The 17,824-nt window shown below is 40.8% G+C and overlaps 1 protein-coding gene across 4 annotated transcripts in view; it reads left to right on the forward strand.

Annotated features, from left to right (window-relative positions):
* The window catches only part of col5a3a (collagen, type V, alpha 3a), a 57,258-nt gene that overhangs the window by 22,249 nt on the left and 17,185 nt on the right, over positions 1 to 17,824 (forward strand). For 3 of the 4 annotated variants that reach the window (XM_086069552.1, XM_086069469.1, XM_086069717.1), the window contains 26 exons: positions 1,389 to 1,511; positions 2,872 to 3,252; positions 4,467 to 4,583; positions 4,654 to 4,767; positions 4,863 to 4,916; positions 5,008 to 5,049; positions 5,604 to 5,666; positions 5,953 to 6,027; positions 6,161 to 6,244; positions 6,344 to 6,400; positions 6,493 to 6,546; positions 6,686 to 6,739; positions 6,846 to 6,899; positions 9,631 to 9,684; positions 9,835 to 9,888; positions 10,285 to 10,329; positions 12,655 to 12,708; positions 12,786 to 12,830; positions 13,059 to 13,112; positions 14,106 to 14,150; positions 14,468 to 14,521; positions 16,195 to 16,239; positions 16,416 to 16,469; positions 17,025 to 17,069; positions 17,193 to 17,246; positions 17,325 to 17,432. In XM_086069552.1, coding sequence (XP_085925678.1) covers positions 1,389 to 1,511; positions 2,872 to 3,252; positions 4,467 to 4,583; positions 4,654 to 4,767; positions 4,863 to 4,916; positions 5,008 to 5,049; positions 5,604 to 5,666; positions 5,953 to 6,027; positions 6,161 to 6,244; positions 6,344 to 6,400; positions 6,493 to 6,546; positions 6,686 to 6,739; positions 6,846 to 6,899; positions 9,631 to 9,684; positions 9,835 to 9,888; positions 10,285 to 10,329; positions 12,655 to 12,708; positions 12,786 to 12,830; positions 13,059 to 13,112; positions 14,106 to 14,150; positions 14,468 to 14,521; positions 16,195 to 16,239; positions 16,416 to 16,469; positions 17,025 to 17,069; positions 17,193 to 17,246; positions 17,325 to 17,432 — 1,983 coding nt within the window. Of the gene's footprint in view, positions 1 to 950; positions 1,033 to 1,388; positions 1,512 to 2,871; positions 3,253 to 4,466; positions 4,584 to 4,653; positions 4,768 to 4,862; positions 4,917 to 5,007; positions 5,050 to 5,603; positions 5,667 to 5,952; positions 6,028 to 6,160; positions 6,245 to 6,343; positions 6,401 to 6,492; positions 6,547 to 6,685; positions 6,740 to 6,845; positions 6,900 to 9,630; positions 9,685 to 9,834; positions 9,889 to 10,284; positions 10,330 to 12,654; positions 12,709 to 12,785; positions 12,831 to 13,058; positions 13,113 to 14,105; positions 14,151 to 14,467; positions 14,522 to 16,194; positions 16,240 to 16,415; positions 16,470 to 17,024; positions 17,070 to 17,192; positions 17,247 to 17,324; positions 17,433 to 17,824 lie in introns of those variants that run through there. The other variant, XM_086069631.1, reaches the window with a different exon arrangement.

Genomic DNA, 17,824 nt, shown 5'->3' on the forward strand with positions numbered 1-17,824 from the left:
ATCAAATGTGCCCAAATGTTTGCCCATACCTTAGCTTATTGTTTGACCCAAATGTGGGACACATGGTGAAAATAGAACTAAAACATGGATTAGCTTTTTGCAATTTTATAGGTTAGTGCGGGAATAGCGCTACATTGAGGCTAGGAGGTGCTCAGAAATATGTGTCGTCCCAATTAAACCCCTCCAGCATTTTACATTTTAAAATATATCTATGAATAATTTTCTCAGCCCCCTATGTATCCGTGCAGCCCCCCTTTAGCACCGGGAGAGAAAAATCCTGGGGCCGTTGATTAGCAATGCACATGGGACCTGTAGATAATTGAAAATGTAATGAATAAATAATAATATTTGCACTAATTCAAATTAAATGAGCAATTAGCATCAAAAGATTGCTTCATTGGGTTAAATATATTATCCAGAAATAATGGGGTTTACCTCAAATAAACTCTCGTCAGTTGGACCACAATAGACAGTAGTTGAATTAGTGTCATGGAGACTGTATTTGCACTTTCCAAAGGAGCACATCAGTGAATCAGAGTGCATTCGCCTCCAATGTTGCTGCTGCATCTTAATTGGGGAACGATGAAGTGTGCATGATTTTTAGGGGGCAACACTTTAGTAAGGGTGAGAAACCCCGCCGGGCAAGAATAATAGGAAAACTTCTCTGTGAGAGTTTTGCCTTTGATCTCTAATTGAGATTGGATTAGAGTGGATTTACTCCCTGTTGCCTATCTCTCCCTCCACTCACTATGACTGCAGTTAGTCGAAGGGGGCAATGAGTGCCTTTACTCTGTTGGCTTCTGGCCCAAAACTGCAAGAAAAGACACTATTTGGATAACCTTCATGCTCACTGTACTAATGCGCAAATTAGTGCTTCAACAGTCATTTAGCAAAATGCTTCAGAAAGGTATTTTTGAATGCACACACACTGCTGGCAAGACCTCTTGTGAGCATCATAAGGTGATACCCCTGACTGCTAAAGCCTAATTGAAGTGTCTACAATGGAGGTAAAATGACCAAAACATCATGCAGGTAATCGGATTTACTTTCTTTCAAATGGCTGCCCACATGTCCAGGGAAGTATATTTCAGAGGTGGGAGTGAGTCTCACATGTGCACGTGCATGTCACAAGCCTGCAGACTTTCGTGTAAGTCCAATATGTCACAAGTTTTCATTTTCTAAAATTGGTGATTAAAGTTGGACTTGAGTCAAGTCATGTGACTCCCCCACCTTTGATGTATATCAGAACGCAAAAAGGGATGAAATGAAATCACACTAACTGGGCACTTTAATTCGGAACACTTGTACGGTCTGACGAGATCCATTCAGACATCATATCCCACTGTGCACCAATTACAGTTGTCATGTTTTTTTTGCATTCTTTGCAGGGAGAAATTCAACAACTGCTGATTGACGACGACCCCCAGGCAGCTGCCTCTTACTGTATCAACTACATGCCAGACTGTGACTCCACTTTGCGCCGCGGCAGCCAAGACCTGGACCTTCAAGGGGTTAGTACTGCCACCCACAGGGAAGATTTCCTAATTGAAAACTAAACAATATCACAATGCAGACTAGGAATGTCAAATAACGCCTTAACACAGAGTTGTATTCATTATCATAGGGGTGTTTTTTTTAGCAGCTATTTGGGAGTTAGCGTGCGGGTGAATGGTTAGCCCACGAGCTAACTGTTAGCTCGCGAATTAGGGGCTAACCTAATAGATGTTTCTTAGCGGCTATTTGGGAGTTATCCCGGGGTTAGCGTGTGGCTGAATGGTTAGCCCGCGAGCTAACAGTTAGTTAGTGGCTATTTGGGAGTTGGCATTATAGTTGGTACAAAAGCTGATGGCAAAAAAAAAAAAACTTTAACATGTTACAAATCACAAAAGCAGTTTAATAAACATGTGCTTGAAGGCATTTAAGGAGTCAAGTGCTGGAGTTTTTATTATTATTTAAAAAAAATTACACCACTTTTTTTCCTTTCCTGCAAATGTATATCGGCTTCAAATATCGGTTATCGGCCTCCCTGAATACCGATAATTGGTACCGACCCTGAAAAAAGCATATCAGTCTATCTCTAGGTTTGTTTGTTTTTTTAACAAGAGATCGTGTCCTTGATTACAAGTGTTGGCTCACATGGCCACTTTTCAGTTTGTAAGCCAACAAAATGACAAATTCACAAAACATACAATGAAGCACATACTGATGATTTTGATGATTGATGACTTCCTGGCCAGCAGGAAAGCATTTCTTTTAAATCAAGTGATTCTTTGTCAAGGGAATAACAGCTGAGATGAAGCAAACCGATCTTGAGCAAGACGAGCATTAAATCAGCCAAGTCAACCAGTGACACACTTCTCACGGATACTTACACTGCATCTGTGCACGTGTGTGCACAAAATCTGGTCAATGAAAACGATCCAGAAAGTGTCCAATTTGCTGATAGTCATCTAGTTGGCTTTTCCGAAACTATTTCAGCTCTGGGATGAGCTCAGAATGCCAAAGCATGTCAACATTCCCAATTGGCCGACATCCCATTGCACACACTGACCCCGTTTAGATCGGAATCCCCAATGTTGTTTCTTACTGCTACAAATTTATTGCTGTTTGTATAGTGAGATTGTAAGCGTGTGTGCGGAACACAGGTCAGTGATATGTTATAAATATTGTTTTCAGATCATAAATGATAAACATATCCATACGTTTTCTATAGGGCTTAGAGTCACAGATGAGCTAAATACCACCAGGGGACTTAATTTTATTTGGTCCTCAATTGCTCTATCAGAGCCAGACTGTTATTTGCTACTTTGTGCTTTTCTTTACAAGTGTTTCTTTCTCTCACTCCTCACAATGCCCTCTTTTCATGAAAAGAGGTCCCAACTGGACCGGCCGGAAGAACAACAAGCCAAAGAGGGCAGGAAGGGCAGAAAGAACAAAAAGAAGAGGGACAAGAGCTCTAAGGGCAAAGGCAAACGTAAAGGCGAGGGGAAAGGCAAAGGTAAGGGAAAGAAGAAAAGATCTAGGAAGAAAGAACCCGAGGAGGAAACTTTGGAGGACGGCTTCATTAGAGTGTCTACGATGCTGCCCGAGTCTCTGTCCCAAGAGTCTTTTTTGGACATAAAAAGCACTGAAGAAACAGTCAGTCCCACTCAAGTCTACGAGGACGAGCCCCTTGTGGAGATGCCCACGAATGAACCGTCAACTGAAGCCCCCTCACCAGACACCAGAGTCCAATCTCAAGTTCATGTTGAGGTAGACAACTTAACAGCTCGCCTGCATTGTTTCGGGCACAATAACCAATGAGGTATATGCCACGGAGGAGGCGGGACTTCCAACTTCCTGGTTTTCACACATCAGCTTTGTTTCCTATTTGCGACGTGTGGGCCGCGTCCCAGTTCTTGCGCTTCTGCCTTTGTGCCGCACGGTTTCGCGTTCCCGTCGACGGGCGCGAGTGTGTCGTGTGTCTGTCTCAGTTGTCCGAAGCATTTCAGAGGGTTGAGACGCTCGGTTGGGTGCGGGTGCAAGTGTTGGAACGCGGCCATCAGTGGCCGGAAACGACGCTGATGTGCGAAACCCGGAAGTCCGTGGCATCTACCCCATTGCTCCCCCTGCTAATCTCACATTTCTCCAGCTGCTCGCTACTAACCAGCCAGCACCCTCATCACCCCCTAATGTAACTTTATGACACCAAATCAGAAAATATGTCTCCAGTCTTGAGTAGGCTTTCTGTCTGTGTGTTGAGCAAATACACACTAAGCATAATTTGTGTAGACCAGAGTGATCTGCATGGTATGTACAAGAGATGGGCATAATAATTACTGTTCCTCTAACTATTTGCAGATTTCTTTGGAGCTTAGTCACTGAAAAACTCGCCTATTAGGCTTGTTCACGTTCTGAAAATGCCACAAGATGACGCCAAAGCCCAGTTTAATTCAAAATAATTGATTTGGCGCCATCTTGTGGCATATTAGTGTCAAGAAATTTTTTTGAAGTGAGGGGCTTCTATTTGGCGAAAGCACTAGCTTTTATTTTTATTTTTATTTTTTAGTAGTGCTTTTTCTCTATCTTGTGGCATTTCTAGGCAATTATAAAACTTGTAGGGGGTGTCAATTACTTGCTAGTCAAGAATTCAGTCAAGAATTCATTGTACTGTTCCTACAGTAGTGATGCAGTCAAATGCCCATCCCTGGTATGTACAGTATAATACATTATGCGTCTAATATGTTCTGCTTAATTAGCATAGCATCTCTTAAAATTGTGTCACGTCCCAGTAACACACAAGGAATGACTTGCCTATTAGTGCTGTAAACTAATTTCCGCTGCTATTTCTGCCTTGCAGCCGTGATTCTGATTCAGCCTCAGATTTCTTATTGGCCTGCCAGCCTGCATCAGGGATGACCACCACATCCCCGCTGCCCAATTATTGACCTGTTGCGCTAACATTTCATCTCATAATTGACCTGCAGGAGACGGAGACGGTGAAGAGCCCACAGGTGGAGAATGGCCACGACCTTTATGACAACCTTGTTGACGGCCTTGCTGTTTCTATAGTAACAGCAGGCACAAATATTACTGAATCAGAGGTTGGTTGAACATACATGAAAAATAAATGTCACGTTTAGCATAGGTGTCAATAATAGCATTTGAAAACAGGTCTTCGAACACTACGACTACAATGATACCAAGTCCGAGTATGAGGAGTATGAAATATACGACGAAGGCTACGACTTTGCATTGCGAGAAGGAGCAGAGACGTGGGAAGGAAAGGTAAAAGCTGCAGTCAGGCATATGAAGCCAGTGGTCAGTTTTTCCCCATGGCCAGTGTCAAGCCATTATCGTGTTCGTCTAATTCCCTTCCTCAGGCAAGACTACCGACGGAGAAAGGACAGAAGGGCGAGCGTGGGGTAGCTGAGCCGGTGAGCTGCCGCAGGCATCGCATGAATAGCATAGTGGCTTCAGCTGGAAAAGCATGCAAATGAGTTGATATTGGGATTCTTTGGTTTATAGGGTGCACTAGTGGAAGGACCAGCAGGCCCGCCTGGACTGGAGGTGAGTTTCTGTGTCCATTTAGGTATTTATCAAAAAATTATAAGGGGTTATAATGATTAATTTCTAGGTGATTGTTAATAGAATCGAAATGAAAAAATATCCATAGATGCCAAAAGATGGCAGCAAATATATATTTTTCCTATTAGACAAGTTTATGGCTTAAGTAGCAATCTTTGCTTCGACATAGGTCTTGGCATCAACATGCCACAAGATGGCGCTAAAGCAGTATTTTTAATCGGTCCCTGAATATGTGAGGTTCACTATATTATGAAATTACATTATAATAGTTTGGGATTTTTTATTATAATTAGTTTTGACTTTTGTTTTTGTTCATTTCAATTAGTTTTTAGAGCAGATTTTTTTTTCTATGTATTTTTTTTAATGTATTTTAATTCATGGAGTGTTGATTTAACATTTTTATATCAAAGTGTATCTGCTGCATTTATAAATTAAAATAGGTGATTAATTGGAGTATGGTCTATAATTTAGAAGCCACTACACTGTATTTGAAGGATATGAAAGTTAGAGTGACAATATCTCATTATCCTTCACAGGGACTTCCTGGTCCAGTTGGACCGATTGGCCCCCCAGGACCGAGGGGAGACCCTGGAGAAGTGGTGAGTGGAGCGTATCCTATTAGACTCATATTTGGACACAGCCCGCCCTCCACCCCCCCAAAAGTGATTACACTGGCCCACTTTGCAGAGTTCAACTGGCTGGACTGAAAGATGATGACACGTTTCTTTCTTGTTCAAATAAAACGTTGACAGTGCACAACAAAGTAGTGCCAGATGTTAAATTGGGAAGACGGATGGATTGATGGTTACAATAAGCAGTTCAGATAATGGACGAATGGATGGGTGTCTTTGATTAATTCTTTGTATGCTTGTCATGTACTTTAAGGGCCCAGCGGGACGTCCTGGTCTTCCTGGGGTTGACGGAATCCCAGGTCAACAAGGAACCTTGCTCATGCTACCTGTAAGACTTTCCACCTTGCCACACATACAACCAACACAGATCCTCCCTCACCAGTATTGACCACAAGGAGGGGCTGTTTGACTGAGCTTCATCCACTCTAGGGGAATCCTCCTGACTTTACTCTTGCCCTCAGTTCCAGTTTAGAGGTGATTCCCAAAAGGGACCAGTGGTGTCCCCCCAGGAGGCCCAAGCGCAAGCTATTATTCAACAGGCCCAGGTACATCTCCTAGCTAATCTTGTGTATGGATCATCCTGCCATTCTAGCAATTGATGATGATCCAAAGACATTTGTCATGTCATTGTGCCTTCCTTGCAGCTGTCAATGAAGGGACCTCCGGGTCCGGGGGGTCTTACAGGGCGACCAGGCCCACTGGTAAGTCAAATTGTCCTGATACAGTAGCTTTTTTTAAAGGATCAATGCTCAATCTTCACATGTCAATAACTTGCTCCTCATCTATCTGACAGGGTGTTCCAGGCACGGCTGGCTCCAAAGGACACGTTGGCGACCCCGGCACTCCGGTAATGAGCAGACATGTTTATCTCACCACAAGCTTCCATCTGCCGCTCGCTTTCCTTGTCGCTGTATTGATTTTCCTTTCATCTAGCTCGCTCCCCACCTTTTCACACATTCACGTTTCCATTTATCGTGTCCATACAGGGACCTCAAGGACTGGCAGGACTTCAAGGAGGTAACGGGAAACCAGGAAAAAGGGTGAGCTACGGGATGGAAATATATATGGCATCACATGATAAATAAATAAATAAATAAATAAATAAGCAATCTCTTATTTATTTTTACTGGCTCATGTTTCGTTTAGGGACATGCTGGAACCGATGGAGGGCGTGGAGCTCCAGGTGAAACTGGTGTGAAGGTATGGCACCACAGTGCTGCATTGCAGTGGTGAGATGCTTGTTTAATTGGACTGCAAGGAACATTCATGGCAGAAATTTGTTTCTGGACTCTGTTGATCACAGAGGAAACAGGTTTTATTCTAAATAATGGAATTGTATGGTAAAGACTGCAGTTTTTAGGTAACAGCTGGGCCATCTGTGTGGACTTCCCTTATTACTACCACTATCATGTCAACCAATTGGAAAAATGATGACATTTAGCGGGCCCGGTAGGACGCCCTGTGAGGTGAATTTGAAATTTGAAGGGTTAAATGGTCCCATGCAGCTCGAGTTAGTCTGTACTGTTCTACATATTCTGAAGGACACATAACACAGCAGACAGAGAATAAAATCAGACTGGATAAAAAAAAAAAAACTCTAAACATCCGCGCGTACTGGAAGCAGAGCAGCCAAGAGGACAATTTCATGTCACAAATGTATGTTGTTAGAATAGGTCAGAGCTACCATGCCAAACTTGCTCAAACATGCCTTCAGTGTGCACTGGGGACAGAAAAGGTCACTTCCGAAAACATGATGAAAATGTTTTCTCGGCAGCACAGTGAGACAATGATTAGCATATTCTGCAATGCCGTTCTGAGTTCTAATCTTGGAACCGACCCTCATGTGTTCATGGTTTCCATTATTGTTTTAAAACTTTGAATGTTTTTTTTTCCACTTTCAACTTGCTGAGGGGTCCGACTAAGTCCAACTCCTACTTACCAACTAAACAAAATACCGTAATATGATTTGTCCTAATTCTTTTTCAATACTGTTATTTTGTGCCACTTGTTTTAATACATATTATTCTATGAAACAGGTCTCAGACTAAAGGCCCATGGACCACATTTGATCATCAATGACATTTTATGTGGCCTGCGAATGTTTGGACCAATTACACTTGAAAGCAATTTTGAAAACAGAAAAAAAAAATCTGTTGTTAGATTTCTCTGCTGTTTAAAACTAAAATTGGCATGCTGATTCCAAACTTATATATATATGTATTAGTGATGCACCGAATATTTGGCCACCGAATTTTTTTGCCATTTTCGGCATTAGGCCGAAATGAAATTAAAGCCGAAAGAATGTGGCCGAAATAGGATGTTGAGGAGACGCAAGCAAAAAACCGCTGCAAGCAAGCGTCTGCTTGAATTAAACAGCGAACATGGGGTTGAGTGTCCGCCTTTTTTTCTCGCTGGCTTTTCACCTGTCGGTCGCAGCAGCTCTCCAAGTCATTGCGCACACGGTGGAGAGGGGCATCACTTGGTGTACACCATTTAAGAGGGTCGGAAAAAAAGACAGAACTGCCGTGTACTGCAGTACAGGTGAGCCACTATTTCTCCCGCAGCGCCTTCCCCTTTTTTTTTTTCTCATAAGAGCCCCTTGAACGCTTCCACTTTTTCACCGGCATCCTGGTGGCCGTGCTAAATACTTTAGCTAATGCTAGCAAGATTGCTATTAACAGTTTTAAACACGGAAACACTTACCACTATCTCCGGGTGGCGACAGACCTGTACAGGACGTTATGTGTGACTTTGCAGTCCGTTCCCAAAGCCGATTAGCTGGTGCGAACAATTGCATTTATTTATTTTTAAACGTTGGTGAATACGTGAATGTGCCGATTTTAAGTGCACCGCACCTCGTCCCGCCGCACGCATCCGTGCCCGCCTGTGCGGACTACAAGGAGCAATCGCACCGCCAGAAAATGCTCAGCCCTCGTTTGGTGTCTAATGTAACATTAGCCAACATGTCTGCAGTGTGGGCACATTCTTATTTATATTGTGCTTGGTTAGAAAGCCAGTGCTAAATAAACATTTTATGATATCATTATAATTTTAATTAATTATAATAAATGCAATGAAAGTAAAAATTGGCATAATTTTTTTTCAGCGTTTCGGTTTTCAGTTTCGACCAACCATTTCGGTGCATCTCTAATATCTCTCTCTCTCTCTCTCTCTCTCTCTCTCTCTCTCTCTCTCTCTCTCTCTCTCTCTCTCTCTCTCTCTCTCTCTCTCTGTCTCTCAAATTCAATATCTGCTAACAGAAAGCTAACATAGTAGCAATTAAGAGGATGAGTGTTGGCTTTTCTCTTAACATTGTAAGTTCTTTTTCATGTAATGCTGTTTTTGTTTTGTTTTCAAAGCTTCTAATTGCAACTATTCCATCTTCGTGTTTTATTTACATACAGTACATGCACACTTATTTATTTGTTTATAAAGAAAACAGGGACCTACAGCTCAAAAAAACTTGACGTGATAGAGAAAAACTGAAATCAGTTTTAGATTACGCACCCAAGAATTTGTTGAACACAGCTGTCTGACCAACCCCATAACATATAGTGGCAATTATCAGGATTTTGATTTTATTAGGGATTACACACAAAACATATGAGGTAAAGGTCTAACAACTACCACAACCTATTTTGCAACAATAAATGCAGTGCAGTTCAGCTTGTGTCTAGCATATATCAAATGTCTCCTAAAAAAATCCAAATTCAAGATGCTGATGTTTCTTTCTAAATGTCATTAAATCTGTACTTGTTAACACAAAATAAAAGCTGTTTGTTTTGAATTTTGTTCTCTTACTGTGCTGCATGTGAAAATATGGGGCGTGCCCAACAGTGATATTTGGCGTACTGCCCCTTGAGGGCAACCCTAACTACGATGTGACCCAAAATCAAAACAAGTTTGACAACCTTGCTCTATGACCTCGCAGGGTGATCGAGGTTTTGACGGCCTGCCAGGACTCCCGGGAAACCAGGGGCACAAAGTGAGTTTTTATTCCTTTGCACACAAATATGTATTTGCACATGTAAAATGTTGTGAAATCTGCTGTGTACACAGCGTAGCATCTGTTCAAAGCTTCGCTCCCACGGAGAGAAGTGTTTTTAAATGTACTGCTGCTTTTGTATCTTCATAGGGGGACAGAGGAAAGCCCGGTCCTCATGGGCCTGCCGGAGAGCCGGGAGAAAGGGTGAGAGCGTCAAGACAATTTCTCCAAAATCAACAAAATGCACCATGTAGCTTTTGTTTGTTCTATTTTTGTCAAGATCAAAAGAGATGTATTACCGTGATAAATCGATCAATACGACGCACCGTATAATGCTACAGCAACACACACCCAAGCAGGCTGCTTTGAATTAAAGTTACTCCTAAATCCAGCACAAAGAAAGATGTACAAGTATATGCGATACAAAACAATATGACACTGGGATTTCTGTATCATTGATCCAGACGCTGGCAAAATGAATTTTGTTTCTCAGTTATAAATGTCGAGATGCGGGATCATAAAAATGAGATATACACCTCAATGTTTGTGATTAGGATGGCATCCATGCTGAAAATCTGTTGCCTTCTTTGTATTTGCTAGGGACCAGATGGACCTGTTGGCCCAAGAGGGCAACCTGGTGAACCTGTGAGTAAAACACAAACACACATACCTGCCTTTCTACACACACTCTTCTTAATTAATACTACTACTACGTACTTAAACAGGACGTTATTATGTTTGAATATTATTTGATACAAATATAAGCATGTCAAATGACATAAGCTGATTGGTAATTTGGTACATTAATCAAGTTGTCTTAATGAACAACAGACATGCAACTTAATAAGAACAGAAATCAAATCAAATACTTATAACTTGACCTGAAATTTCGAGTTGACTCCCACACATTCCCAATAAATTCCTAATAAGTATCATAAAAAGCATATATATATATATATATATATATATATTAGTATATAATAGGCTATATTTGTATTACTTTTGTTATTATTTAGATAGCATCTATATATGTAATGTTCGAGTTTTCTTAACCTGTTATTGTATGGCTGTAATTTAAATATTAGGGAAGTGGAAGTTGCATAATTCCATGTATATTGATGGGAGATGGGTGTGAGATTCAATAAGTTCTCTTCTTTCCACTCCTTTTTTTGAGTAGCACATGCTGAGCTTGCTTTATTGCCACTGGTGTACATAATGATGTTTTTTTTGTTTTGTTGCCATGATTATTTTCTGATTGTTTATTATAATGTATTGCTATGTTTGGCTTTTTGGAACATATTTGTTTGATCAGCTCAAAAACAAACAAAATCTAAATCAAAGTTTTGTACTGTGAAATGCAGCTTCTGACCCTTTCATTCAAATTGGATGACATTAAATAGAAAATTGTACGTTATGCAAAATAGGGTTGTTGTGTTGTAATATTGGCCACATTTATGTGTGTAATGATGATTTGCTAGATAGTTTATGTTAAGTGAATTTTCCCTGCTATTTGCATGGGATAGGAACTGGGCCCAACCTTAAATAGCTTTTTTTTTTCAAATGACATACACTCATTGTAATTGCCATAAAGTGACCCCCCCCCCCCCCAATTTTTTGGGGATGCATTATTGTATTTATATATATTTTTATAGTCTTCTTCTTCTTCATATTATTATTATTATTATTATTATTATTATCATAATTAAAATTACATGAAATGAATGATATTTTTCTATTCTAATTTCTAGTTCCTGACTGTAAAACTGCCACAAGAGGGTGGCCGATACTGGTATCGGCCGCCGTCGCAAGTACCGATACCTTGAAATAAGGCTGGGTATCAGCCCAATATCGATACTTGGCCCTACTATTTTTATTATGTTTTTCTTTTTTTATCTGCTTTTTATTTTATATTATGTCATGTATTTTTTATTGTATTTATTTTTTCTCTTTGGGAGGAAATGGAGGGATCATTGTTTTGCTGATTGTGGTGTATTTTTGAGAATTCAATTTGAAGATAAAGTGACTTGGAAAACCACAAATGTTAAAAAATTTGGATAAGCAAGGTGTTCAGTAAATATTATGATGCGTAGGTTACCTCCAAAAATCCACGAATAGGTGAATCCACAAATGCTAAACTTGAAATATGCAGAGGTCACCTGTATATTGTAATGATCATGAACATGTATTATATTATGGAGGATGTACGAATGGATGGATTGCTAGCCACATTTTTTCGCTTCACAACTCAGACGTAGACTTTGCATGTTAGCTTTGCATCAAGTGAACAAATTTGCATTGGAAAAGACCACACACCTTTGGTTATAAAGGCAGATTATCATAGCTGCCTCTTAGAGAAACAGGCAGCCTGAGATGTTAGCAGCGACAATGGTGAGCGTGTCATTTCTTTTGTGCATCTCTGCAGCAAAAACACGGGCTGATTGCACTCCATCTTCCTCCCAGTAGGAGCTTTATGCTCAGCGGGCGGCTGTCCCTCCAAATGCATCACCCTGCGTGGCGAGGAAATAAAGTGCCATAAGACATGCTCGCAGAGCTGTGTTAAACTACAGAGGCTATTTTCAACAGCCAGAAAGAAAAGGACAAAAAAAAAACCAACAACTGTGACAGCCGGAGACAAATGCCAGGCAGAAATTGGGTTTGCTGGGAACGTGATAGAGGCAGAGTGAAGAGATAAAAATCATGGCCGCAATGATTATATTTCCATATCAATCATATCCCAGGAGATCACAGATGTGGCTTTGGAACAGGTGGCTTGGCCAGCCTACAAAGAGTATGTAGCGGGGTGGAGGGGGTTGGCAAAAAAAAAAGGCACACAAATATACACGTGCAAATACAAGATTACACAAATGTTGATGTTAACTCTGTTTACATTTGAAGTCCCTTCATGTTTTCAGTGCAGTATTCCTCGCATCATGTCATAATATATGCAAATAAATTGATGATTCGCCCCAGGGTTCTCGTGGTCTTGCTGGGCCAAGAGGGCCGCCGGGATCACCTGGCCAACCTGTAAGTCGACATTACTTCAATTTAGAAAGCAGTGTACACATTTTTTATATTATATCAATTATTATCCCCATTTTTAGGGAATTCAAGGAGCAGACGGTGCACAGGGGTCAAAGGGAAACCAGGTCAGTCTGTTAATAACATAACACCAATGACTGTTTTCTGGCATGTGAAATATGTGTGGCCACTAACATGAACTCCCAGTTTCATTATATATATATATATATATATATATATATATATTACTGTATTATTTTTTGAGTGGTGCACCAAATGTGGGTCGAATCCACTGACAGCTAGTGATGATGCTGATTTTCTGAATATCACTCAGAAATGATGATGCTTTTTTGCAGGGTCCGCATGGAGAAGTAGGACCTCCAGGACAACAAGGAAATCCTGGACCACAGGTACTGCACACTACCAAAATTCAAACCTGTAATACTTCGAGAAAATAACATTTCAATTCTACAAAATATTTTTAACTGAAATTATTTGGATAAACTTTCTTAATTCAAAATATTGCCTACATTCCTTCACAGTTATAATACAAGGATCTCTTATCTACGGAAGAGGATTAGGGCCAGTGAAGAGAAGAAATAAGAATAGAACCAGTTAGCCAGACTCACTTTATTCTCAGAATTCTCACTTTAAAGCATGAATTCTGACTTTTAAGTGAGAATTGTCACAATTCTCACTTTAAAGTGAAAATTCTCACTTTAAAGTCAGAATTCTGACTTTATTCTCAGAATTCTGACTTTAATCACAGAATTCTCATTTTAATCACAGAATTCTGACTTTATAGTGAGAATTCTGACTTTATTCTCAGAATTCTCACTTTAAAGTGAGGATTCTGACTTTATTCTCAGAATTCTCACTTTAAGGCAGAATTAGGACTTTAAAGTGAGAATTCTCACTTTAAAGTCAGAATTCTGTGATTAAAATGAGAATTCTGTGATTAAAGTCAGAATTCTGAGAATAAAGTCAGAATTCTGACTTTAAAGTGAGAATTTTCACTTTAAAGTAAGAATTGTGACAATTCTCACTTAAAAGTCAGAATTAAAGTGAGAATTCTGAGAATAAAGTGAGTCTGGCTCACTGGTTCTATTCCTCTTCCGTACTTATCAAAGTGGAGGTAATATGAATGAATACCTGTATACAAATTGAATGAATTCATTATACAATATATTGTAATTTTCTAGTAATACATTTGTAATGCTAAAAATACATTTATAATGATTAGAAAACCAGTTCAAGTAAAATTATTAATTTCAATAAAGCATCCAACTTTGTCTAGTATGAGGCCACCTGCTTACTATTCCGGACTCACATACACACGAATATCTCAGCTCATCACTGCATCTTGTGACATTTAACCTGACGGATGCTTTGCTCTGGCACAGGGATTGCCCGGCCCCCAGGGTCCTATCGGGTTTCCGGGAGAGAAGGTGGGTAGCATTTCTCTCGCTCATTGCCAGAATTGAACCCATGTGACCTTGTGTGTTGTCACTGCACTGGCCCACGGGAGGGGACAGTACAACTCAACTAGCGCTGGGTCCCATCATGACAGGATTGATACAGACAGGAAATCAATAGCAAAGAAAAATACACAGGCGCATGGACATAAAGGACGGCCTCGGCCTTTGACCGTCAAGAGGCTGGACTGATAAAAGCAAAAGAATGGGACCAAGTCATTGTTAATATTTATGTGCTTGATTGATTTGTTGCACATGTGATGTCAACTATGCTATTCTGTCCAATACAGGGTGCCCAGGGGAACCAGGGCATGCAAGGACTATCGGGCATTGATGGACCACTTGTAAGTACACACACAGATACACTGCGTCCATACATACTGACCATGCATGTAACTATTGTGCAATTGCGGATAACGACACTGTTCAATATACAATTAAAGGGAACTGAGGAAAATGTGTAAAGTAGGCATATGTTTCGTCTATACAGTATATGGATAGCTGGAAAAGAGCAAACACTTTTCAAGACGTGTCCTTATCAGGGTCACGGTAAATGGACTGCTTTTTATATGGCGCTTTCATCTACACCATATGGTGCCCCAAGCACTTTACAATGCTTCACATTCACCTTTCACACACACACATTCATACACTTGCTGCTGCCATGTCCACTGGGAGCAAACCGGGGTTCAGTGTCTTGCTCAAGGATATGGTCACAAGGGCTGAGGATCAAACCCACAACCTCACGGTTGGGAAACGTCCACTCTACCACTGAGCCATGCTGCCCCAACGGGTGAGCAGTAGCCTATCCCAGCTGGCTTCGGGCAAGAGGCGAGGTGCACCCTGGATTGGTCGCCAGTCAATCGCAGGGCACATGTAGAAAAAATATTCAATAGACTTTACTCATTTTTCCTAATTTCTTAGGGGGGCGTGTGTAAAATGGTGAAGAATGATTTGGGCCATGGATTGAGTTGCCCCCTTACCCACCAGAAGAACTTGCGAGGCCTCATCTTCATTAGCGGTTATCCACCACAACTGAGACGTGCATAGTGCATGGCTGACGGAGAAAGGCATAATAGCAAGAGTATATATATATATATATATATATATATATATATATATATATATATATATATATATAAAATGCTAATTCCTTACCAAAACAATCCCAAAGTGGTGTTTTCCTACATTTGCCCCTCAATGAGAAATTCTACCTCATTCTGCTCTCCGAGCACCAGCCCCTCCCAACCTGAGAAAACGAGCAGGTGCTCACTCTATGACGTCATTAGGTGCCGACCCACCCTGCGCCGCCTCTGCAGACTAAGCACACGCCCACTTTCTCTGAAACCTCCATGTTCGCAGGATCGTGATAAAAGTAGCCTTTATCTGTAGACATTCTGTCCAAATGAATTTACAGCAATCAATTATCCATCACATTTGCAATGCCAAAGTGCAATAACAATTGGCCGTCTTAAATTCCATTTGTTGCTAACACGCTACAAGTAAAATTTCTGCACTGTTGAACCTAACTAAATGAATAGTCTAGTAGTTAGCATGCTCACCCTGCAAGCAGAAAGTCGAGGGTTCGCATCACACTTTTAGTCCCCCCGGGCACTATAAAAATGATACTAGCATGTATGGTACAGTAAATGTGGAACAGACGACTTCCATTTCCTATATTCGCTATGGTGAAAATTGTTTCTAGATATGAACAAGTTACAAGAGACCTCAATGATCCCACTGTATTTGAGGGGGGGGGGGGGGGGGGTCTCCTATTTCCTGATCTAAATTGCAGTGGGACACATTTGAATGCCTCTCACTCGATGCTCCTTTTAATTACCCTGCAAAGCTTTGTTTCAAGCAATTGCATTCTAATGGGGGCTTCACTCTCACTAACACCGACTTTTCCTCTTTTCAATTGCCTTGTTGCAGTCGGGGGAATTCCATTAAGCGCAGTGCAATGACGGCACATTTACAATGGAGCTAACTTGAGCTGATATCTGTTTTCTTGCTGCAGGGTCACCCAGGAAGAGAGGGACCCCAAGGAGAGAAAGGCTCCCAAGTGGGTAACTGCACATTACAGGCTTGTTCACGCTACACTCTGCCAGGAATAACAAACTCACTTTATTTACAACTCGGAAATGTCATAAACTGCCGCTGAATGCAATGATGCCCTCATTAAAATGCCTCTCACTGTTCCTTCCTCTTGCTATAAATATTATGACATGTCATATGCAGGGAGTTCCAGGTGCCCAGGGGCCAATTGGGTACCCAGGGACCCGCGGCGTCAAGGTGAGACAATGGATGCAATAATGATTGTGATATTTAATAACCACCCTCACTAAAAGTCATTCTTCACATATAATCACTCTTGTCTTTGAGTGACAAGTGATAATTGAAGGCAAATACCATGTAGTCAACAAATGGCTAATCAAAAAATCTAATCAGATTCGATGCAGGCGACATCTCGACTTATTAGTGATTCGACATGGACAAATTTATCAAATTTACCATAACCAATAATTAGAAATAAGTAAAAGTAAAATAAACAAACTACAGCATATTTTATTGAACTATTTGAGAAATATTTATAGCATTTGTTTCTGTTGATCCTCTTGCTCTAATCTCTAATGCAGTTAATAAATAGGCTTTAAAAAATAATCAGTTAAGCACCGCAGTAAAAAAATACAACGTAATCACATCAGATCTCATTAGATTGTGCCGCTGATGTGCCAGTGAATTCACCTACAGAGAGAAAACAATACAATGCTTTCAATGATTAACATTAACATTGCTTGTGGAAGTTAGTGACATTTAATAAGATTCTTTTTAAACCCTTTTTTTAAGGGAGCAGATGGCGTCAGAGGTCTAAAGGGTGGCAAAGGAGAAAAGGTGGGTTACACTTGGGTTATAGGTGTCTGGTTGCTTGAAATCAGTCAGCCGTTATCCTATGGATTTACTATCACAATGCAGTGATGCATTTATCATTCAAGATCTCTCTTGTCTCCTCGTTAGGGAGAGGATGGCTTCCCTGGCTTCAAAGGCGACATGGGCCTCAAGGGAGACAGAGTGAGTGCATCCTTATAACATCTCCACTTAGTTTATACAAGTCTGCAAAACAAACTTTTACTTTTTTTTACCCTTTAGGGCGACAGTGGGGCTCTGGGTCCTCGTGGAGAGGACGGAACGGAAGGGCTGAAGGGCCAACAGGGAGCCATGGGGGATTTAGGACCGCTTGGGACTGCTGGAGAGAAGGTATAGTACAGGTATATATTTGGTACTAGGCCGCCCAGACAGACTCAATTTCAGTTTTTTTTAGCAGAGAATATATGTCATGAACTCACTTTACAACAAGCAGCCGGTTGACAAATAGTGAACAAATATTCACACAAGAGGCTTCAAGCTGTTGCTAACAAACAATGCAAAATGCTAAAGGCGGGCTAACGAATAGCATCTATGTGGCAGATTTATACTTTAAGCAATGGGTATTTAAACAAACAGTGTATGTAGACAGAAAATATAACATGTTTGTTATCCTCTTAGAATTACGCCTAATATTACTGCAGCTCAATGAATAACTTACAGTAGTTGTGAAACTCTTCTTCATTCATGTCTGCATGACCGTATTACACTGCACCCCCGTTGGC

The sequence above is a fragment of the Leptonotus elevatus genome, chromosome 1 (assembly GCF_054856555.1).
Source record: "Leptonotus elevatus isolate MCC_2025b chromosome 1, RoL_Lele_1.0, whole genome shotgun sequence".
In the NCBI taxonomy this organism is placed as follows: domain Eukaryota; kingdom Metazoa; phylum Chordata; class Actinopteri; order Syngnathiformes; family Syngnathidae; genus Leptonotus; species Leptonotus elevatus.